This window comes from Adelges cooleyi, unplaced genomic scaffold, assembly GCF_023614345.1.
Source record: "Adelges cooleyi isolate 19-005CV unplaced genomic scaffold, UGA_ACOO_1.1 ACOO_flye_CR_arks_rails_tigmint_CR_PRNA_2, whole genome shotgun sequence".
NCBI lineage: Eukaryota > Metazoa > Arthropoda > Insecta > Hemiptera > Adelgidae > Adelges > Adelges cooleyi.
The window spans coordinates 9,743,216-9,769,650 of NW_026095860.1; the positions used below are offsets into that span (position 1 = coordinate 9,743,216).

The 26,435-nt window shown below is 29.3% G+C and overlaps 5 protein-coding genes and 1 long non-coding RNA gene across 10 annotated transcripts; 2 read left to right on the top strand and 4 right to left on the bottom strand.

The window, feature by feature from the left end:
* Positions 1 to 2,572: 2,572 nt before the first annotated feature.
* On the bottom strand, positions 2,573 to 11,168 carry LOC126833188 (suppressor of fused homolog). Of its 4 annotated transcripts, XM_050564341.1 has the most exons (12): positions 7,763 to 9,237; positions 7,434 to 7,557; positions 7,256 to 7,363; positions 6,672 to 6,882; positions 5,114 to 5,206; positions 4,863 to 5,044; positions 4,522 to 4,750; positions 3,922 to 4,082; positions 3,782 to 3,863; positions 3,304 to 3,435; positions 3,023 to 3,230; positions 2,573 to 2,902 (listed from the first exon to the last, which is right to left on the bottom strand). In XM_050564341.1, the coding sequence occupies exons 4-12, from the start codon at positions 6,848 to 6,850 to the stop codon at positions 2,831 to 2,833; spliced, it is 1,338 nt and encodes a 445-aa protein (XP_050420298.1). In that variant the 5' UTR covers positions 6,851 to 6,882; positions 7,256 to 7,363; positions 7,434 to 7,557; positions 7,763 to 9,237; the 3' UTR covers positions 2,573 to 2,830. The 4 variants fall into 4 exon arrangements, with proteins under 4 accessions (XP_050420298.1, XP_050420299.1, XP_050420300.1 ...); XM_050564342.1 differs by lacking the exon at positions 7,434 to 7,557; XM_050564343.1 differs by lacking the exons at positions 7,256 to 7,363; positions 7,434 to 7,557; positions 7,763 to 9,237 and adding an exon at positions 10,719 to 11,168.
* On the top strand, positions 8,338 to 9,524 carry LOC126833189 (uncharacterized). Its single transcript, XM_050564344.1, has one exon. The coding sequence runs from the start codon at positions 8,798 to 8,800 to the stop codon at positions 9,245 to 9,247; it is 450 nt and encodes a 149-aa protein (XP_050420301.1). The 5' UTR covers positions 8,338 to 8,797; the 3' UTR covers positions 9,248 to 9,524.
* A 10-nt stretch (positions 11,169 to 11,178) lies between the features above and the next one.
* On the bottom strand, positions 11,179 to 11,985 carry LOC126833190 (uncharacterized). Its single transcript, XR_007684912.1, has 3 exons — positions 11,847 to 11,985; positions 11,621 to 11,760; positions 11,179 to 11,386 (listed from the first exon to the last, which is right to left on the bottom strand). It is a non-coding gene; the product is annotated as an uncharacterized LOC126833190 (long non-coding RNA).
* Positions 11,986 to 12,019: 34 nt separating this feature from the next.
* On the top strand, positions 12,020 to 14,401 carry LOC126833187 (eEF1A lysine and N-terminal methyltransferase). Its single transcript, XM_050564339.1, has one exon. It carries the CDS (start codon positions 12,192 to 12,194, stop codon positions 14,184 to 14,186), a length of 1,995 nt encoding a protein of 664 aa, XP_050420296.1. The 5' UTR covers positions 12,020 to 12,191; the 3' UTR covers positions 14,187 to 14,401.
* Positions 14,402 to 14,930: 529 nt separating this feature from the next.
* Positions 14,931 to 17,836, bottom strand: LOC126833505 (glycosyltransferase family 92 protein C33H5.2-like). Of its 2 annotated transcripts, none has more exons than XM_050564892.1 (5): positions 17,188 to 17,836; positions 16,889 to 17,052; positions 15,917 to 16,289; positions 15,532 to 15,839; positions 14,931 to 15,453 (listed from the first exon to the last, which is right to left on the bottom strand). In XM_050564892.1, exons 1-5 carry the CDS (start codon positions 17,239 to 17,241, stop codon positions 14,976 to 14,978), a joined length of 1,377 nt encoding a protein of 458 aa, XP_050420849.1. In that variant the 5' UTR covers positions 17,242 to 17,836; the 3' UTR covers positions 14,931 to 14,975. The 2 variants fall into 2 exon arrangements, with proteins under 2 accessions (XP_050420849.1, XP_050420848.1); XM_050564891.1 differs by having other exon boundaries at positions 17,131 to 17,834.
* A 4,661-nt stretch (positions 17,837 to 22,497) lies between these two features.
* Positions 22,498 to 25,864, bottom strand: LOC126833485 (uncharacterized). The gene is made up of 4 exons (XM_050564860.1): positions 25,442 to 25,864; positions 24,134 to 25,214; positions 23,938 to 24,063; positions 22,498 to 23,111 (listed from the first exon to the last, which is right to left on the bottom strand). The coding sequence occupies exons 1-4, from the start codon at positions 25,579 to 25,581 to the stop codon at positions 23,004 to 23,006; spliced, it is 1,455 nt and encodes a 484-aa protein (XP_050420817.1). The 5' UTR covers positions 25,582 to 25,864; the 3' UTR covers positions 22,498 to 23,003.
* Between the last annotated feature and the right edge of the window lie 571 nt (positions 25,865 to 26,435).

Below are 26,435 nucleotides of genomic sequence, written 5' to 3' on the forward strand. Positions count from 1 at the left end.
TGATGCATTTGTAATAAACGCGTATCCCACCTACCATTAAATTTAATTGACAAATAAGTATAAATAAACAAATAATCGATTTTGTATAGTAGGTACAATTTCAATAGTGTCTTATTTCCGTGGCAAATTATACAGGTTACCTATATCGCACACCTAGATCAAATCTGTAACAACTCAAAAAGTGGGTATTTTTAGTTATTTGTATATTCCGATTCTATAAACGAAGTTGCATGAACCAACAAAACAAATTTAAGTTTATTATGTTTACTCTCCAAAATATGACGCTTTAGGTACCTTTTGTAAAAATGACTTATCCCATAGTCCTAACAACCAAAACCGTTTAAAATTGTAGTTTCTGCCTGGACACCAAGTGGAGTGCACGTGCACGTATGTTGGTTGTACAAAACTGTTTTATTAAAATAAACAGTTAAAGTTTAATTAACTTAAGTTAAAGTAATTAAACTTAAAAATACGTTTTTCAGGATTTCTAAAAAAAGATGGTTTTTGAGTTGCTACAGTTTTGATCTAGGTGTGCGATATATAATATAAATGACACATTTTAGAATTTGATAAATTTATGACAACCGATTTAATGAAATCTAGATCAGTAAAGCCAACCAAGCACAGTCTAAAACCATGTACCTACATTATACTGTATATAAAGATCTGTGAGTTCCAGAAGACTTTCTTAGGAACCTACGACCTTTCTGGGCGAGTTTCGGTGCTATTAAGGTAAAGTTATCATTTATGTTTCGGTAAGTTATAAAATAATATCGTTCTATGTTGAGAGTTTCATGATGAGAAATGTTAGAATGCATATTATAATCGTTTCATTAAAATGATGTACTCAATAATTATATCAACAATTATTTTTTCTTTCTCATCCTTTCGGGTAAACCCAATAGCTAATAACTTAAGTACATTTTTATGAACATTTCAACAAGATAATGGTTTTAAGCTGGGGGTAGCTTAAGTGAATGAAACCACCCTCGCTGGACAATGTACAGCGCTGTACAGTGTTCAATAAGTTGAAAAACGTGAAATTTTTAAAGCTGTTATTGATTATTAGTTTGTTTTTCAGATTTTAATTTTTGGATGTTGGTAAATCTAATGCTTCAATACAACATTTTACCTTAAGTAGTTTGCTCATGTCTGGTATCAACTATTGACATTTAAACGGGAAACATTTAAAAATGTATTGCTATTAAAGTCTATGTTAGTACTTTATTTTTTTTTTTTGCTCAAACTTTTTAAACACCCTGTAACCTTTAATATGTTAAATGCATAATAACCTAATATGTTTAATGCCATTCTAGTCTCCACAGAATGGATAAAAAATCTTGACGACAAATTATAGCCGGCTACCAAAAAAAATGTACCTCTTTGTGTCAATAAGTCAAAATAAAATTGTTTTCATACTTCCGTTACTGACATAGCCTAACTAACGTACTTATACTAACATACTTATATATTTATTACAACATGATTTTAAAACATATACATTAAAAAAAAAACATATGGTTGAACTATTTTTTTTTAAGCAAAATCCCGAAAAAAGGGGAAATTACATTTTGACCGTTCAAAATTTCCAGGTTGTTACCAACAATACCAACAGTTAATCAACAAATATTTTCATTATCTATATAATGTTGTTGATTCGCATATTATTAACAACGGCAACGAAAGGAATGCAAAATCCAATTTAATTGCAAAAAACTAATACAAAAATACAATTTTTAACACATTTTTGCTTTCACCGATATTAAATTTCCTACCATCTGATTGCATTCAGATTTGCATCTGAGCGTTTTTTTGAAAGTGATTTTATCACTTTAAGTTCACCCCCGTTATGCCCCTACCCTTAGTTTACTGGCTTTTGTTTTACTAATTTTATTGTTTTCTTGCCATACGCTTGAATAAATGACCATTTCTTTTGTCGAAGAATAATAAATAATACAAATCATTTGAAACATAGAACGGATGACAAATTAGAAAATTAAATAAAATTCTAGTCATATGGCCATATTTAACGTCTCCAAGAGGCAATAATACTAATAATTATTGTCAGTAGGAAAAATTGAGTACTAATACATTCATTCATAACCAATTCATTCTACTCTTTAATATTATTTATAAATAATTAAATGTATTTTACAATTTAATTTGAAAACTCTAATTTGAAAAATGTTTAAGTTGGTATGTTTAATTACACATTATAAACCACAGGTGGTTTAATTTGACAAAAGAGAAAAATTAATCACTCTTTTAATAGCACATACATAGTAAGCATACTTTTTTTTTGCTGACTTTAAATTTTGTACTCGTCAAATAATATTAGCCTAAACTATTGGCAATATGTGCTTGAATACTTGCATATATTTAAAAAATAAATTTTTTTACCTATGTCATGGTCCAATCAATATTGCCTATTAGGCTTAAATTGCATAAAGTACATCTAGGAAAGTGTATATAGGTTACACAAGTTTTATTTTCCTTAACACATAGAATATTAAAAACAAATTCTCAAGGTAAACATAATATGATTAAATCATAATATGATAAAAGAACAACAAATAACTATATTAGTCAATATCGATTACTTAATAATAATAATAATAATAATAATAAGATACTTAAATAAATTACAAGGCACTTAGTGGTATTGTCTTAATACTGTTTATAAATTGTTATTGAAAACAATAATATTTCTCGTTTTAGAAAAATGAATAAATCAATATGATACAAATATTAGAGGAACTGATAGTATTTAGATATTTGAAGGAAATAATGCAAAAACACACTGCAAGTGTCGTACGCCTCCCGACCAACTTCAAGATTTATCCGGGTTGATGGTTATGGTTAAATTTTGTTCAGACCAAAATACAGTTTTCGGCAACGGCTCCTAAAAAATCATATTAATACTAAGTTAACAAAAATGAGACAAATACGAATGTTTCGCACACTCGATAATATCTTATAACAATTATCAAAATAGTTATTTTTTTTAAATTATTATATTTACCAAAATTGGTTCATTGAGAAAGTTTAAACTGTTCTCCATTGTTTCGAGGAAACTGTTTGGAACCAATACTTGGAGCCAAGAACCTTGGGCTACATACGGTTTTTCTTCGGTTACAACGGAACCCGACACAGATGGAGCCACAAAGGTAATAGTCGAATCGCCCACAATTGACTTAAAAGTGAAATGTCGACCGTGTCTAATCCGACCTCTAAAAATAAAAAAATAACCCTTTATCATTTAACGGCTATGATTGAATTTGAGTCGTTTCAATAGAATTTTACTTGAGTACAAAAGGTAGTAAAAGTCCGGCTTCCAAGTTAAACGTTAAGTGAACGTTTTCCAGAAACTTTTCTTGAGCCAATTCGGATAATTCACAGTTCTTATAATTAGTATTGTCGTCCTCGTTAATTAAACTAAAATTAATATATTACGTTAAACACTTTTCCATGTAAAATTGTACATAATGTTATAAAAAAAAGACAAGATATCGCTAGTTATAAATTAAAAAGACTACCAAATTGAAATTTTTAATTTTGATGTGATAGTATAACGTCATTATACTATTCACTTAAGGTATTGGTTGAAATGAAGAATTTTTTTTTTATTAAAATAATAAGCTGTATTAGTAAGACGGCTGTGTTAGATTATTATTTATAAGCATATTATTATTACGAAATCAAAAATTTGTTGAAGATAAAATGTTACGACTGCAATAAATAATCCGATATTATAGTTGTAGAAAAAATAAATTATAATTACCCAGCAGGCGTGTCACTATTGTTAAGAATTCGTAATTTATCTATAGAGCTCTCGACAGATCGATGACTTAATGTCAAATTGCCTAAAATTAAAATTAGTATTCATAGATTTAAAATAAATAAATCATATTAAGTTTTTACTTTTTTCGCTTATTTCTGCCCACAAACAATGAGCGCTAATTCCACATAAATTCGAACCTTCTACTTTGATACCTTCAGCTACTTCGTTATGAACAGCAGGGTCTATGTCGACCATACTTTCTCCTCTTCGCATATTAGTTATTAACCACGAGCCTCCGGTACTACAACAAAATTCAAAAATAAATTATATCACAATAAACACAACCTAATTGATATTCATCGCTAAGGTTAGGTTATGGTTTTATTATTTTTTTAAAAATACCAAATTTTAAGTTTATAATAGAAAGTGTTTACAACCTCACATATATGTCGACAATGTAAAGTAATAGGAATTACAATAACTTATAAGTGCCAAATAATAAACAATATTATTTTCATAAAAATAAATAACCCCCCCCCCTGACTGAGAAATAAATTTGATAACATTTTATTTAGGCTTAATGATGAAATTATGTGGACCATTATACGTCTAAATTGTTTTTTTTTTATATGATATCACAATAGTTAGTTTGTGTGTAAACATTGATCTGAGTTAAAAATCGATCAGAATTTATAAATATTTTCCCCATTTTAATTAGTCAAATATTATTTTGTTTATACATCGCATGTCTTTTCAAGATTTGCAATACTCCTAGGCCGTTCCATCTCTGAACGGCTTGTAACTCTTCCAAACAGGCGCCGACAATTTGAACGAATCTCACAGCACCGTGAGGTGTGACCGTGACTTGCATCTGTGGATCTTCCCCCATCAACATATGTTGCAAACGACTTTCACTACCATCCAAACCGTGGTGCCAAGATACGTGATCGCCGGCATATAATGTATTACCTGAAGTGATACAATGGAGAAAACTATGTATCAATAATGACGTGCTTGTGTAGAGTTGTAATATACATTGATTGAAAATTGAAAGGCATTTATGCTAGGTTTTTTGTTATACCTGTTTTGAATACGTATTTGGCAAGAGACTGCATCATGCGGGCAGGCCACGTGGGTGGAGAAGTTTCAGAAGGGTCCTTAAGTAGTCGAAACGTCAATTCAAATCCAAACCCACTTGGTCCATCCGGACCATTTGACGTACTATGGACCCGGCCATCGCCATGTAAATCTGATAATCCGAAACTATAAAAATATGAAACTTTTTAACAATGATAATGGAACAAATAAAAAAGTTTAAAAAATAATTCAAACCTAATATAATGCCAATGAGGAGGAATACCTATCATACGATCGCCTGGATTGTTGTACATACTAATATAGTCCAACGGATCTGGTCCGCCGAGCCTAAAAAAAAAAATACAAACTATTAAAATCAAAACTTTAAATAAAACATTAGTACAAAATTTAAATGTAATCTCGAGTGTATAAAAAAAAATATATAATATTTAGTGTACAATAATATATGTTGTTAAGTATACACAATTGTAATTAACAATAATTTTTAATTTGTGTTAAAAAAGCTAGCACATAGTATATTATTGGATGAAAGAAGTTCAGGTCTTCAGAAATCACTAGAACTGAAAGTGATAACATCATTTTCAAATAAATGATTCCTTGGGAAATTGTAAATGGTAAAAGCCATTAAATATAAATAATGTTTTTTAGACAATAAATTTGTTATTGTAATCTGCAATTACAGATTTTTTTTTAAAATTACAGTTTATAATTTACTATATATTTTTCCAATTCATTAACTTTAAAAATCTAATGAAATTTTTGACTGGTTAATTATAGAATGTATAATACACATTGTAAAAAAAACCCACAAAAACTATCGAAAAAAAAATTGAAATCTACAAAATTATAATGATTCCAAAAAAGTATAGCATTCTTATGTTGACCTTGCATTTCAAAAAAATCAACAAAAACCGAAATTAGTAAACATAAACAGGTCCTTAACAAATTTTAATTTTATATGAACTTGTAATTTAAGTATTAAGATTTTTTCGATTGTATACTTAAGATTGTAGACTAGGTATTTCAATTCAATACTTATTTGATAAAATAAAAAAATGTTTGAACAGAATAAGTCATTTTTTGCTATTTAATGTGAGAACAAATAAGTACACTTTAAATTTCAAACACTCTAACTAATACTTTGAGTTATTTTCGTATCCCATTTACAATAAGTTACCAACCCATACTAGATGCAAAACATGTGTGTACTAAATATAGAGACAGGAAATGAACCACCCTTTTCCACATAAATTATAGTGGTATTTTTTTTTTCTTTTTTTTTTAACCACAGGACTTTTTTCAATCTAACTGAAATAAAAAATGTAAATTACAATACAATATATCAATGATGAGGTATACACATCAGGTTTCCCGTCGTTTTACAACAAAAATTGAAAAATATATAACACATTTAAAAAAAAAAAAGTGGAACGGAAACACCATTATGTATGTGAATGCAAGCTTCAATTTATAAAAGAAGAAATACATTTAAGAAATAGAAACATTGGAAAACATTAATTAAATGTAAATCTGTGACCAATTCTAGAAAATATTTATCTTTTATTTGTAATAACTAACTAAACATATTTAAATGATTTTATTTTTATTTTACATTTCAATGTTCATTTAATTTTATGGTTATCCACAGATAATATTTTGATGTCAAATAGTAGATTATAATAATTTAGTATTTCATTCAAATTAAAAATTACTACTTTTCAATACTTATCAAAAATTATCTAATTATTATATTATTTATATATATATATATAAGGGGAAAAAAATAGCTTACCAATATTTGACTACAGTGGTAGCTTGTAATGGATTACATTGATCGGGGTATATTCTTTTACATAACATATAAAGTGATGCTAGCCCTGCAGGTGGCGACGGTGGCAAAAAGTTAACCTCTGAAATTTGTCGCGGAGAGTGCAAACAATGCATCCCATTTTGGTGATCTGTGTCGTTCATTTCTTCAATTAAGGCAAATAAAGTAGATTAAACTGTAATAAAATAAAACGCAACATTTAGTATTTTAAATTACAATAAATAGATAACAAGTATAGATGTATAATACAATTTTTAATTATAAACGTTAATTTAATACACATATTGTAAAGTTCACACGAGAATGTGTTCATTTTCTAGTGTCTTTACTTAATTGAGAAGTAAATAAAATAATACCGATAACAAAGTAAGGTATTGCAATGAACAACAAATAATTTTACATAAATTATAAGTCCATAACCAAGTCACTAATCTGAACTGAGAAAAGTACAATAATCCATTAAAACTACAACATAATAACTACATAACACTATCATATATTTTGTAGCGGGGTTTTACAATACTAAATCTTAATACTTTTGTGCTTACTGTTATTTTATAATTAATTGCACTGTATTGCTCAATGTCGTACAAAATTGATGGTATTGTTATTTGGAATTTAATGCAAAATTCATACAAACGGATAGAATCTGAAATCTAAAGAAAATAGATTCAATTTGGCATCCGAAAAGTAAATTTTAAATTTATATTTTCATTGAATGATTACTGAAGCAAAATTGTTGGTGCAAACACTGTACTACTGTAAGGCTTATTTGTAGTTTTAAAGCCTCGTTTACATAATGTTTCGAACTTTAAACTGCAACACAAACATGTTACAGCAACATACACGTCTAAGGATCATCAAAATACCAACATTAGATGGATCGCAGTGTACGATTTAGTAGTATCACGTTTGGCAGCAATTCGGAGTTCAGCTCGCTAGTGTGGACGAGACATTAAATGTCGTCCGAATATCCATCGTACAATTATAATTGAAAATGCTGAACGTTCACATACTTTAATCTATGATATTTTTAAAATTTGCAAATTTCTTACTTATTTACGAATGTGTACCATATCTTTTGATAAATTCACACAGTTTCAACAGGTATTATTGAACTAATTATTTTAACTAGTAAATGCGTTAAAGTCTAATGGGCATAATGTATTTTTTTAATTAGTTTTTAAATCGAAAAATGTATACAAATTTAAAAAAAATAAGATATTTTGCAGCTTTGAGACGAAATAAATGACTGAACTTAACTAGCTGTACTGTCTACACTCTACAGTCTACTGATGATGTTTCCAGAATCCAGATTCCATTCGCATTCTTGCCTGTGGTGGTAATAACCAATAATTCGACTTCGGATAATAGGCCTTTTATCTTTTATACACTGTGACCAAATATGCAAACGAAAATATTCGAATCTTCAAAAACACTTTATCTGTGACTAAGACGTGAACAGGTATGTCGGTAGCTCGTGCTATCAATTTTCACTGGCAGCCATTTTTGGCTTATCACCGAGTTGCTGACATACCTGTTGTTTTTTTGACATGACTTATCATGTTCGACGATTAAAGGATATCATAAGATATCAATAAGAATACTCCTTAGTCCTTGCTCCATAGTGCCGTATTCACATTTCACAATGGTAAATATTATGAATAAATACAAATATTTTTGTGTTTGATGGGGGATTCCGTACACGAAAAAGTATAACCGTATACACATAAATCAGAATATACTATAAATGTAATTTATTCAGTGGTATGCTCACTAAAGGTGAGTCTACTTACAATGTTGCTGCACATCAACCATAAACGCCGAATGACGAGTACACCTTATGGCTTTTTAGTTTCCGATATTCGAAATTTCAATTATTACCATACTAAATGAACTTAGTCTTTAAAATACTATTAAAATTCCATTAAATTCACTAAATAATAACAAAATATTAGCATTTTGATCATTATGCGCGACCGTCATTAATTTTCCTGTCAAAAGCCCTTTTTACAGTGAATATACATACTAGAGAAAAGTGAAAGTGCCTTGATGGCAGTCCAGTAACAATATTACATATTAACACAATCATGTTTTACAAAATTGCCTTCAGTATATTTTTATTGACGGTGTTGATAGACTTTTCCGAAAGTGTTGTAAAACGTTGTTTTAGTTGTCGTTCTCGAGGGGATTTGGGAAGTTGTAAAGACCGTTTTAAATATACCAACATTTCTCAATTAAATGCAGAACCGGGCATTGGAGCAGAAGTCGTACCTTGCGCATCGGGATGGTGTGGGAAAATAATCGAAACACGAGATGTTGACGCTAAAGAACAAGAATTCGACACCGCAACCCAAAGGACTTGTTTGCAAAGAGGACCATCGGACAGTGAAGAACGCTGTGATGATACCGTCTGGGAATACAAGAAGGTTTTCATGTGTTTTTGCCATGGTGATCTATGCAATGGCGCATCAGCTCAAGTATATAACCTCTGTTTATTATTGACCTTAGCTTTAGGAATACAATTTATACTGAAATAGATAATTTAGAAACAAATTTATATATATATAAACCAATTTTTTTTTATATTAAAAATTTAAAAGTGTTAATATGAAATTTCCTTTAAACAAATATATTTGTGTATATGATTTAACCTGTTCATACTATGTGTAGAAAACTCGACTTATACATCTTAATTGGTAGTAAAACACCTGACAACCCTGCAAGTAAAGTAAATTAGTTTATGGTCAACGATATTTCTAATGTATGAAGGTGTTTGTCTTGTATCTAAATCGATAATAAACCAAGATAACACTAGTTTGTATACATATTGAACAATAATAATTATTATAAGCTTATATATTTATATGTAACCTAACTTAAGCCTATAATATTTTCCACAAATTATTATGTACTCTATTGTGATTATTATTATAGTCCAGCATTAAAGTTTTTTCCATAGTTCAGTATTCACTAATAAGTAACATTATTGTTATATTTTTTTTTAAGTGGTATCCCCAATAGGCCTAATCCACTATGTACAACAAAATTACTAAAAACTTAAATATACACACACAATACAAGTGTAGATGGAAAAAAAAGCCGCAGGACAGTCACCTCCATTGGAGCATTGCGTCCAGTTAAAACACTTTGACATGTAGTTTTTAGGGCAAGTTTGTAGGTAATGCCGGTGGTAAAATTTTTAGACAATGGTCGTTAGGCATTAAAGGCTCACAGTTTGGCAGTACGACCTTTAGCGGACTGATGACTCTAGGATCTTCCTCCACAACTCAGACGTTGGCAGTAGATATTAGCCCTGGCTATAGTCTATACAGCAGGTACTATCTTAGTGGTTAAGAGTTCTCCCCGTTGCTCCAAAGCTAACATTACAATCGTGTGTATATCCAGGTAGACGTTGTTAATTTTAAAAGCATCTTTCATTTCTTGCAACTCTTTTTAATGGCAATATTCTAAGTTCGGATTGTTGTCACTTTGGGTGTCAAAACATTTAACTCGCCAAGTTCCATCACTTTCTCTAAATATCCACCTTGTATTTGATGATTTTTTCGGTTTGAGGCATCACTAGTGCATTTTTCTTTAGGGAAATAACAAAAATATTGGTTAAAACCTTAAAAATAAGCTTATGAACTTGAAAATTGTTAAAATAGTAAACTTGTGATTCTTATTGGGTATAAGAACATTGTAAAATATCACAGGGTTCTATTTCTCAGAACTAACAATGTACAGGTGTAATTTTCAAAAATTAATAATTGCTTAATGATAGTTAACTTTAGATCTAAATTCAAATCCTAAAAATACAAATCTTAAGAAAAGTTATTAACTTTGGATACGCTTAAAAAGTTTGATAACCTTGAAAATGCTTGCGATAAATGATATTATATTGACTAGACATATTTAAAACCAATACATTTTCTCGCTAACAACTATAATCAAATTAATAATAAAACTTAAAAATCAATTATACTTAAATATCACGTAAAATTTACTTACATCACCTATCAATACAGAGTTCTTTAAGAACTGTGCTCAATATGAAGAATTGGCTTGTTGTAGCCCATGAAGATGCTCCATTTTTAAGTAGTTCTATTAGTTATTCAGCAGTACATCTTCAACCTCCATCTTGAATATGAGGAAAATAGCAATACCAGTGACCACTCTGTTTGCAAATTTGTAGGTATGTTATCAAATATAAACAGGTACGGAAAAGTAATAAACTTAAGTGTTTTCGACTCTGGTTTGGAAGATACTGGCTCACACGGCATTTGACCGATTGAATACGACAAAGACACCATCCTTTGTTAATATTTTTAGTGTGTGGTCGATCAGCAGCTTTTTCAAAAATTCCCAATTAGTTTTTGTTTCGTCTAAGCATACAGCACATAAGAAACAATCTGTTTGAAAGTAAAAATTGCGTCCTCAAATGTCTTCATTTACCTACAACTGACAGCAAAATAAATTGAAAGGATAAATCGATGATTATTTGGAACCCTTGAAGTACGTCTATTAAATTGGCCACATCCGATTTAATGGACAACATACTTGAAATTAGCTATGTCATTTAGCTATTTTATACCTCGTATTTTCGATTACTGTACATGAGATCTCTGTGTCATGGTGAAATATTAGTAGATTTTTAGTGAATTGGGTGATATTTTTACCTATTGATTTAAATGTATGTTTTTTTTTTTTATTAAAATATAACACCCAAATGGGTATAGAGTATACATAAAGCATAATATACTTTAACAAAGTAATTAATTAAAACAAACCATCATTAATTATACAGAAAAAAAACCTACATAGGGAAATATAATGTATAGTATAGAATGCATTTAAAAAGCTTAAAAAAATTAGTGTCTAACAAAAAAGTACTAAGTAATAAAAATTGTCACCTGCCCTAATGAATCATGAAAAAATCAACTTAATTACTAATTGAATTACATTCTAGCAACATACAGTTGAAATAGCTGAAGTTTTGGCGATGGCTAGGAGTGTAGAATACAGGTGTTATTCAGTCATAGCTTGAAACTACCTAAAAAAATAGCAATTTTTAGATGGTATTAAATAAATAATAAGTATAAATTATAATAAAAATAATCTTTTATTTACATTACGTACAATTTTCAAACCTGAAACTACAATAAATAATATTTTGACGAGTAGTTTTAAAACTGAGTTATAACTTATATACCTAGTCAGTCAGCGATCACATGCTAGATTTAAGATAATATTATTTTAAAACACTTCATGTAAACAAATTTTGTTATCTCATAATGCATGCGATAGTGGCAATCGGCTCACATCACACCATAGGGCATGGATCACACCATGCACATTGGAGTGTAGGTCAGCTATACTTTTAAATTTAAGTAATAATAATATAATATTATGTTGTTAAATTTTTCGGATGTTTGAACGTCGGTCTTCTGTTGTTAACTTCAAATCGCGTTGAAAATTATAACGATGGATTTAATACCAGAGAAAACCAGCGATTTCAGTAAACCTGAATATTGGGATTCGTTTTTCACTAAACGAGAGGCTACATTCGAATGGTACGGTAATTACAATAATTTAAAACGCTTGCTCACTAAATATATAAGTGCTAAAGATGTAATACTAATGTCGGGGTGCGGAAATTCCGATCTAAGTCTTCAGCTGTATAAAGATGGTTTTACCAATGTGGTGAGCGTCGATAACAGCGAAGTGGTAATCGCAAATATGAATAAAAAACATAAACAGAAATACCCCGGGTTGGTGTACGAAATGAAAGATATATTGAAAACGGAATACTCCGATGAGAAATTTAGCGTCGTCATTGATAAAGGTACATTAGATGCTTTGATGCCCGACGGTGAAATGGAATCGATAGCTCGCGCTATGTTGATGTTCACCGAAATCAAAAGGATCCTAAAGTTTGGGGGCCGATATATATGTGTGTCTTTACTTCAATGTCATATCGCCAAGTTTCTTTTCACCTATTTCAGTGAACAAGGTTGGATAATTCGAGTATGCCAATGTACGGAAATTGAAGATTCTTCCGATTTCAATGGTCAACCTGTATTTATGGTTGTCTGCACCAAAATAAATAAAATAGCGGGTGCCCATCCGATTCTTGAGTGGAATCCTGATGGCCAAACAAACGAAAGGTTAAGTTCAATCGGCGATTTATTGGAAATTGTTTTAGATACTCAGAAATCTGTTTCCATGTGTTATGATCTCACTAAATGCCAAATGAATGATAAGTTTAATAATTATTGTTTTGAAATCAATTGTTCTCAAACGAAAACTCCTCGATATACAATAGTAGTTGTAGAATCGCCCACACAACGAAATCCAAATAAAATGACATTCGCCGCATTTATTGTGCCACACGGTCGCGAACACGAATGGTTGTTCAATAGCAGCGAAGGACAAGAAATATTGAGAAGAAATTGTAATGTAGACCGTTTGGCTATTATTAGTATGCACAGAAGTCAAATCTACAGAAGTTTGAAACAAGTGCAACAGGAATTGTCGAGGCTCATGTTGAAAATTGCACCACAAGGCGTTTTAAATCGTGGTGAAACTATATTGTTCTTGTCCTTGGAACAGCAGCTTGGAGATAGAAAAATCATTATGGAAGATAAGAGTGAATTTTCTGGTAACTACGTTGTAGAGGAAGTAGTCGGACAAACAAATGAAGTATTCAGGCGCTTAGTATTCCTAAATATGCCTCACATTATTCAATCCGAGGCCAAACTAATAAAAACTCCAAGTGGAGAAACTAAAATTGACCAGTCACATTTTCTCAGTGACTACATACCATACTTGGGACTCGGAGTAGGAATCGTAGCGAGCAAACCGTTGAAAGTACCTAGAGTTCTTTTAATCGGCTTGGGCGGAGGAGTATTGGTCAATTTGTTAATTAATATTTATGAAAATGTGCAAATTATTGCATTGGAAATAGATGATGTTGTATACAAAATAGCGAAAGAAGCTTTTGGTTTAGTTGAAAGCGATAGATTAGACGTCAAGATCTGCGATGGACTAGAATACCTAAAAATAGCAGCCGATCAGCGTGAAAAATTTGATGTCGTTATTTACGATGTAGATGTCAAAGATCCAACGATGGGCTTGAGCGGACCTCCTAAGAGTTTTTTGACTCGAGATGTTTTAGATTGTGTAAAAAATTTGATTGACGAACAAGGACTATTTTTACTAAATTTTGTTTGTCGCGCTACTGATGTCAAAACAGAAATTTTAAATATTTTAAAAACTAATTTCAAACAACTGACTTCATTGAAAATCGCAGAAGATATCAATAAGGTGCTATTTGCAAGTAATCAAGGTGTAAAATTCAATGAGCGCCTTTTGAGTCAAACTGCTGAATACATGAACCAGTGTTCCAGAAGTAACAAGCTCATAGATTGTGACGTTATTGATATTTCTACATTAAAAGACAATATTGAAGATATTTAGTTGAAGTGTTCCTTAGCTATTTATTTTGATTTATTAATTGTTATCCTTATGTTTAAGTAAATTAAAATTGAGATTTTAATTTAATTCAATTAATGTTTATATAATGTACTTGTTTAAAGTTATTTTAAGTACCCAACAGCCAATATTTAAGTTTTATTAAAAAAAAATTGTTTATGCTCATATATTTATCATGACTATTGTTTGTAATTCAAATACTCGATCATTCACCGAGTAAATAGAAAAATGTATACTTATAATAAAAAAAATGTATTTTTTAAAAAAAATGTTATAAGTAAATATAATTTGTATCCTACGAGCAACTATAACGAGTACATTTCAGGACATCCAGCCTGAAACATTTAATTTAGTCATCAGATTTCAGATATTTAAAATTATTTTAAACCCTTCCTTTTCAATGGCTCAATTATTTTGAGTTCAGACTACAAACAAAATATAATTCAGTTAGCGGGTTTTTCAAAAATTGTATATATCATTTTCAACTACTAACTCAAACGAAATAAAATTTTAAAATTTTTATTCAAATATCAAAAAGTTAAAATTTATATTTTTTTCTTGTTATGTGTATTTTTTTTATACTAGCCAATTATAGGGTATTTATAGGATATACTTCTATGCCTATTAAAATATCAATGGTGATTCTTCAATGCATATAAGATAAATTATAATAATCAAACTATCGTCATTACTCATTAGTAACTAAAATTATTCATCAAATGTACGTTTTTAAGTTTATTGGAAGCACTTTATTTGTTACCCATAACAACATGATTAATTTGAAAAGTACAATGTATCATTTGTATTCGCTTGAGCTTCTATTAGGCATTGTGTATCCAAGTTGGATAGAGTATTTGTGACTCTATCGACCAATTTGTTTTTGTATCTGTGCACCGTACGATCTACAGTAGAATCTGCTGTGACGCAATCGTCTCCTCCGTATTCACACACACGGTAATGATGAAGCAATGCTAGTTCTGCTGGTATGTAATTTGTTCCATCATGTCCGGAACTCAAAAACTCCCAAACAAAGTGATTTCCGACTTCGACTACTTTCCGAGGATCGCAAATGTATTTTGACCGTTGTTTGTGTGGATGTATTTTGGTTTTCCGACGAGTTTTGCGTAAAACTATTAGGTTAGATTGAAATGAATTCTGTTCAGTTTGTAAACTGTCGTCGTCGGCCCATTGCATGTAAAAAAAGGCATTACGAAATGAATATGCAGCTGGAGTTTGATACATGTTTAGTCGACTGAAAATAATAGGTGTTTAATTTTTTAATATTGATTACATTTTAATTTAAAAATAAAACATATAAGTGTATTCATACCTGATAAATTGAATTAGAGTATTATTCTGTTTTGGCATAATAATTTCGTCTATGTCTAAAAATGCGACATATTTTGATTTATACATATTTCTGTACAAGCAATCGTTGAGCGCTGCAAACATTCCTTCGGTTCTTATTTCCTTTTTGGACACCATATCGATTTGCCAAGGCAAAATGGAAACAAGATTGTCTTTTTTATACCGGTCAAGTATACATTCAACGTTTGGCCCAATTGTGTTTTTATACAGTGTGAAATGTCCGACACCAAGTAAGGAGTTGAGTTCTACAAACTCCATGAGTTGCACTGCCTAAAATAATGAATACATTTATAATATTCTTTTACGACATCAAATATAATAATATACATAAATATAAGAGTAATTACTTTATCATAATAATAATGTAACGGTTTAATGCAAATTTCTATTTCAGTCTTAAATTTTCTGCTTGGTTTCGGTACTTGTACATGCACTCTATTAGTTATGGAGTCTTTGACATGAGATACTATTGATACGCTTAATGGATAAGTCCCGTCTTGTGGTAGTTTACATAGTACAAAAACCGCACTGTACTTGAGATTCCAGTTTTCACGAATCGTCTTTACAATAGCAGAGACTGTTTTTGATCTGTTTGAATACCACAATCTACACCACACTGTATCTGGTCTTCGTGTTTTAGTAGCACCGATGAGCCGTACTAATGGCCCAACAGATTTAATCCTCAAGTCCAAGTAGGCTGAATAAATAAAAAATTTGTACCTGTATAGTAACGAAAAAAAAATGTTTTTAGAAATATTATCTTATTTAAATCACTAATAATGATTTATTTAAAACATACAACTTAATAGAATATAATCAGTGGCAAAGCATTATAGGAAACAACGAGATAACGTCTACCCAAACAAAAAGCGGATAAAAAAATGGTTTTGTTGAAATGAAATACTAGTAAATATTTTTATACAAATATCAAGCACAATATTTTTTAATTTCCTCTTCGACTAAGGCATGTGTCTCACCACTGGTTATATACTATAGGTAATTGAATTTTGAATATACATATATATATTTGTAAGACAAAATTGAGAAATGCTGCAGACCAATTCACAAACTAAAAACGGGAAGTAACCTTAAGTTTTCAAAGGAATGGATTATATAATATTTTTGGTGCCTAAGCACACAAACTTTCTAGCAAAATTGTGCCTTGTATTAAAAGAATAAATTAATAATTATTCATGCAGCGTAGGGTTAAATATTTTCCATACTACATATTTTAGTTTGCAGTCGGTTATAAATGCAACCGTTATGTATCTGTAAAACTATGTAACGCTTGATACAAATTAAAATGGTTTTATCATTACTTAGTTGACTGAACAGTTTGCCAAACGGCATCTTTGGGAATTATTCCGTTATGGCCAGGTAACATACGTTCCACAGCGGGAGGCAAAATAATATTATAATGCTGTTGGACGATTTGCTTTTGCCGATTTGTCACTTTCGCGGGTTTACCTCCATAAGATTCAACCTGCGAAATCACATAATTCAAATAGTTTATCATTTGTTTGCAATAATATATGTAAATCTGATAGTTGATGAAAATTACCAGGGCGTTAGGAGCGGTCTGTTTGTAATTGTTGAATGTAAAAAAAAATATGCTCACAATAAAAGCACAAGTGAGCATCAACAGGATCAAACGGTTACGGGCTTTCATCATTTGCACGGAAAACCAGGAAGACAACAGGCAAGGATCAAAACAGTAGTCCGTGGTGGTAACAATAAGCAATTACCACCATATTGTACTCTTATGCTCAGTTGTAGTGTTTGTAATTTATGTACGACCAAGTCGTTATCGTGACCAGATACTCGTTGTGCTTTGCAATCATCTTGTTAATGAATTTATATAATTTTGAGGTGTTTATTCAACGCGATTCCAATCGGCTGAATCAAATACCTGGAAAACCATAAAATTAAGTATATATATGGAAAAACCGCGCGGTAGTTTTCGTATAACGATATTTGACGAGGAATAAAAATAAAAACAAGCCAAACGGCCCCAGCTGATACGAAACGAAACTATTGGCTTTTATACTGTTCTGTATCACAAAACCAGGGATTTCATAATATGTACACATAGCTATCCCCGGTATAGCAATATATGGGGTGATTGTACGACTTAAGCATGGGGTGGTACACGAATCAAAGCGCATGCCCGTCGCCGCAACCCCACGTCTGTATATTGTATTATTATAGCCGTTAATAAACTAGTAGGTACATATTTTATAGTATTATATGCAATGCTCTCTGCGCAAATCTAAGCCAATCCGACGACAATAACCGAACCCGCCGCTCGCCAACCTGAAATGTGTTGAAACATTTAATTAAAAAAATTGTCATTTAACAATATACCAAACGTACCACCGCCGCCGTTTTAGCGGTTTTACTAAATATTCGTAGGCGCAATTTGGCCTCTCCCTCGCTCTTAAATTGGCATTGTATCTGTGTAAAGATACTATACATTCTATGTATGTATATAACTACTTTCCACGTCCAACCTAAAGAGTACTATAATTTTAATTATTTTCGATATTTAAAAATTAGCCCTCGTCAAGTTAAAGGGGCTACTAAACTCGTGTACTCGGTAAAAACAAAAAAGTGAAAAATAGAGATCACATTGTATAAAAACCACGCAAGAAAAAAATATAATTTCTTTTTAAACCCTATAAGATATTTTGTGGTTCACCATAAAATTATCATCCTATATTATAGTTTAAAGGGCCTTTACACTGGCATATTTTATTTAGGCAGTTTTTTTAATAAAACTATTAACATTAAGCTAACATTTGTAGACTATATTAACACAGCAAAGAGTTATATATTTTGATAATTTTTTTTTAACTATTACAACACATACAGGTCCTATTTTTAATATGGGTGCTTTGGCTTTTATCTCTCCACACCCCCGCCCTGCAGTCCACATGGTAGGCAAGTTTTTGACATTAAAAAAAAATAGTTAAAACGATTTTAAAAACAAAAGCAATTTTAAAGACTCGACGGATTTTTGACACAATTTGGATAAAAAAAGTCTTTTGTCAGTTTGGTTACTAGTATTTTCTGGATGTTGACAACTCCATAAAGGTCAATTTTGCGCCAACGCCTAGCAAGTGCAAGTAATACTGATAATTAGATAAAAAATTCTTAAAAATATATTCATTTTTTTTTTTTGTAAAAATATTGCCTATATTTTGTCTTTTACAAAACATCCACCTAGGAACCACCCTTAAGGACATAATTTCTACTGAGTAGGTACATGCAAAAAAAGAATACAATGGTTTTAGTTAAGATACAATAGTCAATAATATTTGACAGTAACTATAAACGTGTGCCATAACTGTTATGCCACACGTTAATAGTAACAGATAATTTTATTAACAATATGGCTAACCCCATTTGATTATATATTACTAATAATTTTGAATATTATATGCTAAAAGTTTTAAATCATTTTTGTCCCATTACATCCCTGTACTCCCTTATTGTGCTAAACATTTTAAGTTAGTTACGTCGGACAAATAAGATCCAACCACACTATTAAATTAATGTGTCAATTAGCTCTTAATACTGAATCGAATATTCCAAATTCCGAACATTAAATGTTCAAAGTTTAAACTCTGAATCATTTCAATTACTTAAATAGGCAATTGTTTGCATCACTCCTATTAATTAGTTAAACAATTTGTGGAAATAAAAAAAATTTTACGAGGAAGATATTAACCTCCTAACTGAGAACTTATTATCATTTATAAAACAACATTCGGTGATATAAAAATAATGTTTATATTTGATTATACAATTCAGTTTTATTTTTAATTTGAAAATAACAAAAATAATGTAATATCACATTATAATGTATAATAATATAATATACAATTTACTTATTTATTATTATAAGTATAACAGGTCAAACAATAAGTATTATACCTACAACACATACAATACTATTTACTATAATTATTATATTGATAAATCGAATAATAATAATTTTAATTATTAAAAAGTAATGTAAAAATGAAAACTTTAAAAAAAAAATATGTATTTGATACAAGTAAGTATTAACGCAATTTCCATTTCAAAAACAAATTTAATTGAAACAATGTTTAGTTTATAAATTTGAGTTTTTAAGTTCATAAATTTAACACACACATTAAAATTAAATATTTTCTAGAAAAATGAATATGTATTGATTTAAAAATTTAAATAGTAGATTTTTAGGTAATCAATCATTGCGTAATCAAAAATGTGTAATATAATTTAATTACATGCAAATAAATTAATCTATAAATTTGCTTATATTTTTTTTTTTTTAATCATACATTTCAGATAAAATTATATTATATATCGATTAAAAAAAACTAAAATAAAACTAGTTTCATCTTCAAATTTAAGATTAAATTCATGAAAATTTGATAACATTTGTTTTGACTATGTTTAGTGTATATTTCCTGATTAACTGCTAAGTATACATTTTTAGTATAAATATTTAAAAATTGAACAACAAAAACAATGAAATTTTGCAAATAGTCAAGCAATATATATATATATATATATATAAAAAAAAATCCCTTTCTTATAACAAAAAAGTTATCATTATCCAATAAATAATAATAATTGTGAAATGCAAGACCAGAATACATAACTTTTAGTTAAAATAATCAGTTTACATAATTTACATTATTGTATATCAATAATATTGTTAACTTAGCAAATTCTTATTTCGAGAACAATATTATCAAAGTATTATATTGGAAATTATTGAAATATAATATATATTTTATTTGGTAACTGTGACGACAACTTTGATTTATTCTAGTCATATTTATTCTTTGGTATACTTAAGTATATTATACATAGCTAATATTGTTTGTTGGTTTTAAGAAAGACATTATTACAATATTATAAATGTATTTTTTTAAATTAATTATACATAGATTACAAAAACATAATAATCACAGTTTAACAACAATAAATACTAGTAGATTATATAATGTTATCGGTAGGTTATTTTATAACATTTGATAATCATATATAATACCCATTTCGTTAAAATGTACTTTAATTTGTTATTTAAATATTTTTAAACAATAAAAAGTAGGTAAAAAAAATTGTTTTTTTCGTGTTGAAATTTATAACTTTTTTTTTATATCAATACAAAAAAAAAAAGTAAAAAAAATGTATGAATTTTTGAGTAAATTAATTGAATATTTAAATATATCTAATTTATAAATCAAAATTGGATGTTTTTTTTTTCGTTTAAATTATTTATTGTATCATTCTGCTACTAGTTGTTGATATTAAAAGTCTCTTAAAATAAGCGTCTCGAATAAATTGCAAATACATTATAGTAACGTTTCAAAAACAAACGATATTGAAAATTTATTCAAGAATATTGATTGAAAAATTACATACAAGTCGAGTTATACCATTAGAAAAAGCTACCGATTTCACATACAGTTATTTTGTAGTCAACAAAAAGAGATATTTCATCATAGCTAAGATGGTCTGACGAATCCGTATTATACCACCCGTCTCTACGTCACTCAACGGTAAAAAAACTGGCATGAGATCGGTGACTTTCAAATATTTGAGCGTAGCACCACCTACTCGTCAGAATAGTTTAAATTCGAAGACAGTCACAATTAAAACGAATAGACAATACTATGAAGAATAATTGAATAAAATAATTTTTAAGTGGTTAAAGTCTGTATTCTTAACGACTTGAAAATATAATATGCTATATCCTACCACGAGGCTAAAGTAAACATATCACAAATAATACCAGAAATATACCCATTGATTTTAGAGGTAGTAAAGATATGTTAATCCTACTCTGCTTTGTACATAAAAAAAAAAAATATTTATATAATATCAAAAGTATACATCAGACTGTATCTGTATTAATCAGAGATAAAGTAGTTTATTTATAAAATGTATATTAAAAAAATTCCCCAAAACTTTATTCTTTTTATACAATAATAACTTTAATGAAAGACAGAAAACAATTTATGGGAGTTGTAACGTTAATACTCAAATTGTATAGTTCAACCAATTTAATATTAATCTCAATTGTTTGTAAAATAAAAATAATCAAAACCAAAGAAGTCTGAAAAAATTATTCATTTGACTTTTAATCAAAACTAAGTTCAAAATAACAAACAAAGATTATTAACGTAGGAAAAAACTCCACAAACTCGATTTTGCAATAAATATAATAAATGTAAAAATTTTATCAGTAGTATCAGGTGGATTTCAAATGATTAAAAGCAAGACACCAATTTCTCAGAAGAAATTGACATTTTGTTTTAGTCATAGTAGTTATTTTTTTTATTACATACAATTTTCCTATAACTGTACCCCTTTTAAAACTCAGTTACTTTTGAAATTCTTTTGGTATTTTTACTAATGTTACCTACATAATTAAATTAAGAATAATATATAAATAATATTTTACATAACATTTAATATAACTGGTCGATAAACAATTCTGAAAAAAACTTTTAGAGATATAAGCGCTAAAAAATAAAGTAAGGACAAAAAGATGTTATATAATTTTTTTTTGTTTTGATCATAATTGTTGATATAATTAGCACATTTCTTCAGTTTGAAATGCTGATTTTCAAGAGTAACTTAAAACTAATTGTAACAATAGAAAACAAATATTTCAAACAGATCGCTCTTAAAAAAAAAAAAGTATTAAACATATTGGTTTTAATTTAAAATCTTAATATTGATAAGGGCTTTGAAAAAAAATATATAAATTTCATACTGTTGATATTTATATAAAAATAAATAATTAAACCCTGTAATATTAGATTTACAAAGATAGAATATTAGATCTTCACATTTCCAAAATGAAAGAGCACAATATTGTTTTTATTTTTAGTTAATTAAGTATGTTTTCCCGTGTAATACTTAACAAATATATTTTAATCTTCATATTAACACTTTGATAATTCAAGTAAGCTATTATTGTCACAAAATTGTAAAATTGTATCATATTTTCAACTGTAATTTTTAGCAATTATTAAATTTGTTGTTTCATAATAAAACAAAGCATTATAAATAAACTTATTTAAAATAACACTTTTAAAATTCTATAAAAAATCATTAAAAAGAAAGGAACTGTTTTTAAAATAAAAATTCGACCTGTGTTTTTATGAACATATAATAGCTTACTAAAAGCTATTGAAAGTATGTGGTTCAATATTATCTAAAATCGTTTTTGTTAAAAGTTTGTGATGCAAACCTGTGCTTTGTTTTAAGGACTAGTTAAAAATACGATAAATGATATAAATATAAATAAAATAATAATGACAAATTCAAATGAAAAAGATAAGTATTGAAGAAAAATATGATTACAATTAGATAAGATAAATTAAAAATTAACATTAAATAACATAAACTCACAAAAATCTGCAAACATTAACTTTCATTTTTGGTAGGAGTATTCTGTAGTAGTTTGGCTTCGGCCATAGCTTGTTTAATTGCTTCTTTATAGCTTGTCGTTTTCTTATGTTTGTTAAAACGCGACTAAAAAAAAATGTAATATTTTATTAATAAAATAATTATTAATGACATTTTAATAAAATTCTTTCCTTATTTCTAATACATGTATATACAGGGTGGCACACAAAGATTTGACAAATTAAACAACTTTTGTTCTAGTGAATATTTTTGATTTTTTTTTTTTAAATAATTTATACTCATTTGCGCCATAAGCACCGTGGCTTTTATTGCACTTACCTGTTTTACTTTTTTTAATAGTTTTTTTTTTTTTTATTACATATTTTTATTTTTTTCAAGGTAGCCATTTTGTTTAAAATAATTTTAAAAAATGAATTGGCGATAAAATTTGGATTTTTATTCATCCGTTTAAAAGTTATATTCATTTGAAAGTGAGGATGACTGATGCCGGGAGGTGGAGTGCGGTAGGTAACGCGCACTGATAAAAATAAGTCTACGCGGTTTACTCTACCGCATTCCACCTCCCGTCATCAGTCATCCTCACTTTCAAATGAATATAATTTTTGAACGGATGAATAAAAATCCAAATTTTTTTCGCCAATTCTTTTTGTAAAATTATTTTGAAAAAAATGGCTATCTTGAAAAAAATAAAAAAACTATTAATAAAGTAAAACCGGTAAGAGCTATAAAAACCACGGTGCTTATAGCGCAAATGAGTATAAATTATTTAAAAAAAAAAAATCAAAAATATTGACTAGAACAAAAGTTGTTTAATTTGTCAAATCTTCGTGGGCCACCCTGTATATATATAATTGTTATAAATGTTTTCTAATAAAAAAAAACAACATTCAATTACAAATTACAAACTGAATAATGTAATCGCCTAAAATACCTTATAAAAATCTAAAAACGGGTTGATCTGATCGCAGTTAAGTAATGAACTAGTAGAAGAACCAAACCAAGTGACATTAACAAACGAACCATGTTCTTCACCGTTATTTGTTGCAAAATTTGATACCTAGTAACAGAAATTCATTTAATTAGTTTAGTTAATTCATAAACTAGATAAAAATAGATTTTAAACATACTTTTGCCGGCCACCAAGGAAAACCCTTGACTTTTCCCCAAACAATATCGCCTTCGTGAAGAACTTTTCCCGATTTTAAAACAAAACAAGAATTTGTTTCGTCCGGTTCCAATTTTGGAATAATCAAAAGATTGTGTGAGCTATTCGATTTGGTTTCATCATAATGTTCACCGTTAGTTTCATAGTCATCATTGGGTTCCGTTGCTATGTTGTATTCCTCTTTTGCGTTTAAATTGTTTGTGTCAAACGATATGTTGTTAATGTCAGGATTATTTTCATGCTCTTTATGTCTTTTCTTGTGCTTTTTCCTTTTTTCACCATCTTGTCGTCTACGTTTACCTCGTTTACGTAATAATTTGTTTGGTTCGCTTTCACCATCGGCTTGTCTAGACGGTATTTCCATAACAGTACCTTCACCTTGAGATCCAAACGTTATTTTAATAATTGGGGTTTTTTTTGTCTCTTCTACAGTAGTGTCATCCCATAAATCTTCGACCGACCCTACAATAGGTTTCTTTTGAAATGCCGATTCTTCATCATTGTCTTCACTATCACAGTCATCTTCGCAGTCTTTTTTGTTATCGTCCCACTCGACTATCTCGGTTAAAGTCGGGTACTTGTTGAATGCGTCCGTTATTTCTCTAGGTTTAAGTTTAGCAATATTGGGCATTAATGTACGGCACATCGATTTCATATCGGATATACAGTTGGATTTTGACTTTGGTGTAGGTTCCGGAACAGGACCTTGACTTCGTAGCAATCTTCTATCTCCGTTAACTTCAGGAACTAATTGGTTTGTTCCATTTTTAACAGGATCCTTAGAATTTTCAACGTTGTCAGAATTTTCTGTACAAATCGATTTGCACTTGGTACACAACACTTGCCGTGGTCGTAAACGAACAGTCATAGGCTTTTTCACTTTTTTAGTTTTGTTGGGAATCTTTTTAAACGTGGTAGGAGTGTTTTGGAAATAGGTAAAACGTTGAGTTACAGCATACAACACATCGTTATCAGATTCAGTCTTACAATTTCTGGGCGATAACGCTGGTTTTGTCAATGGGACACTTCCACACGGGAAACGCCTACAAAACAACAAATAATGATAAGTAATTCGATAAATTACTATGTAGATAGGGGTTACATGAAAATTAACAGTTAAAAACGGTTTATCACAGTTAAATGGACCGATTCGAGTAACTATTTGACATACAAGCAAACCACTAAAAATCCAATGACTCATTTTACTCGTTATGAGCGCATGATCATTATCCCGCAATAACATGATAAATACTTTTTTACAAGTACTTACCTCTTAGCGTTATTCAGCAATATGCCTTGGTAAACAGACCCATTTTTGGCAGTGTATGACACAACTATCATATCCGGCACAACACTTTCGACCACCACCTGTATGATAGCATTCTCGAATACCCCGATATTGGTATCCATTTGTAGCTAGCATTTGAATTAAGATTAACGTTTGATTTCACTCGAAATGATTACATTTAAATTGAATGTTATTTGTGAAACATTATTGTAACTAAAAGAAGAAGTAAAAAAGGATTTATTTTAAAAAATGATAAAAACGGTATTAAGCGACATTGTATTGTAATATGAAGGTGAAATATCGTGAGCTTAGCACTTTTTAATAAAACTATAAAAAAGTATTATGCTGTCTGCTTTAAAATAATAATTAAACTTCGTGTTGTTAAATGCTGAATGGAAAAAGTTATACTGTCATACATATACATACATACATACATACGGGACAGTCAAGTCATAAGGAGAGCTGATGTGGGGCGAGCATTTGATAAGAACCATGGTTGCTTAAACCAAAGAGATAAAAAAAGCAGCTCAAGTCAATATTTGATAGGTACAGCTGATAATAAAATTAAAATGTAAAAACAATTATTATATAATCGACTCATTACCATTTTGATGCTTCGTTCTTTATTAGTAGTTGTATATTAAACTCGACAATAATCTGTATGAATCTCAAATTTGTCGATTTTATCCACAGATTATGTATCTGTGATTTTATTTCAGAATAAAATAAAAATGAATAATCCACATTAAAATAATTGTTATTGTCATTAGTTATTTACTTGATCACGATTTAACCATCGTTCAGACTTTAGAGGCGAACTGGTGCTGTTGCCCGGAGAAGGGGGCATAATATGTCCCTTTAAAATATATAATATATATATATATTTTTTTAATTTACGTGTGCCGTTATAAAATAATTTATACTACCCCTCAGACTTGAATTAACTAGTGCCCCTTCCTCAAAATACTTTTCTGGT

Excerpts from the sequence above, each read along its gene's own strand:
- LOC126833188 (XM_050564343.1), bottom strand. The coding sequence starts at position 6,850 with ATGAACGACACAGATCACCAAAATGGGATGCATTGTTTGCACTCTCCG. Across the intron at positions 4,083-4,521 it reads ATCTTGAAAAGACATGCGAT|TACCGGAGGCTCGTGGTTAA; the intron begins GTATAAACAAAA and ends ATTTTGTTGTAG. Across the intron at positions 3,864-3,921 it reads GGCAGAAATAAGCGAAAAAA|GCAATTTGACATTAAGTCAT; the intron begins GTAAAAACTTAA and ends TTTTAATTTTAG.
- LOC126833189 (XM_050564344.1), top strand. The coding sequence starts at position 8,798 with ATGTTTTACAAAATTGCCTTCAGTATATTTTTATTGACGGTGTTGATA.
- LOC126833187 (XM_050564339.1), top strand. The coding sequence starts at position 12,192 with ATGGATTTAATACCAGAGAAAACCAGCGATTTCAGTAAACCTGAATAT.
- LOC126833505 (XM_050564891.1), bottom strand. The coding sequence starts at position 17,241 with ATGATGAAAGCCCGTAACCGTTTGATCCTGTTGATGCTCACTTGTGCT. Across the intron at positions 17,053-17,130 it reads AGACCGCTCCTAACGCCCTG|GTTGAATCTTATGGAGGTAA; the intron begins GTAATTTTCATC and ends GTGATTTCGCAG. Across the intron at positions 15,454-15,531 it reads ACTCTAATTCAATTTATCAG|TCGACTAAACATGTATCAAA; the intron begins GTATGAATACAC and ends TATTATTTTCAG.
- LOC126833485 (XM_050564860.1), bottom strand. The coding sequence starts at position 25,581 with ATGGATACCAATATCGGGGTATTCGAGAATGCTATCATACAGGTGGTG. Across the intron at positions 24,064-24,133 it reads TTCCTTGGTGGCCGGCAAAA|GTATCAAATTTTGCAACAAA; the intron begins GTATGTTTAAAA and ends TTCTGTTACTAG. Across the intron at positions 23,112-23,937 it reads CGTTTTTAGATTTTTATAAG|TCGCGTTTTAACAAACATAA; the intron begins GTATTTTAGGCG and ends ATTTTTTTTTAG.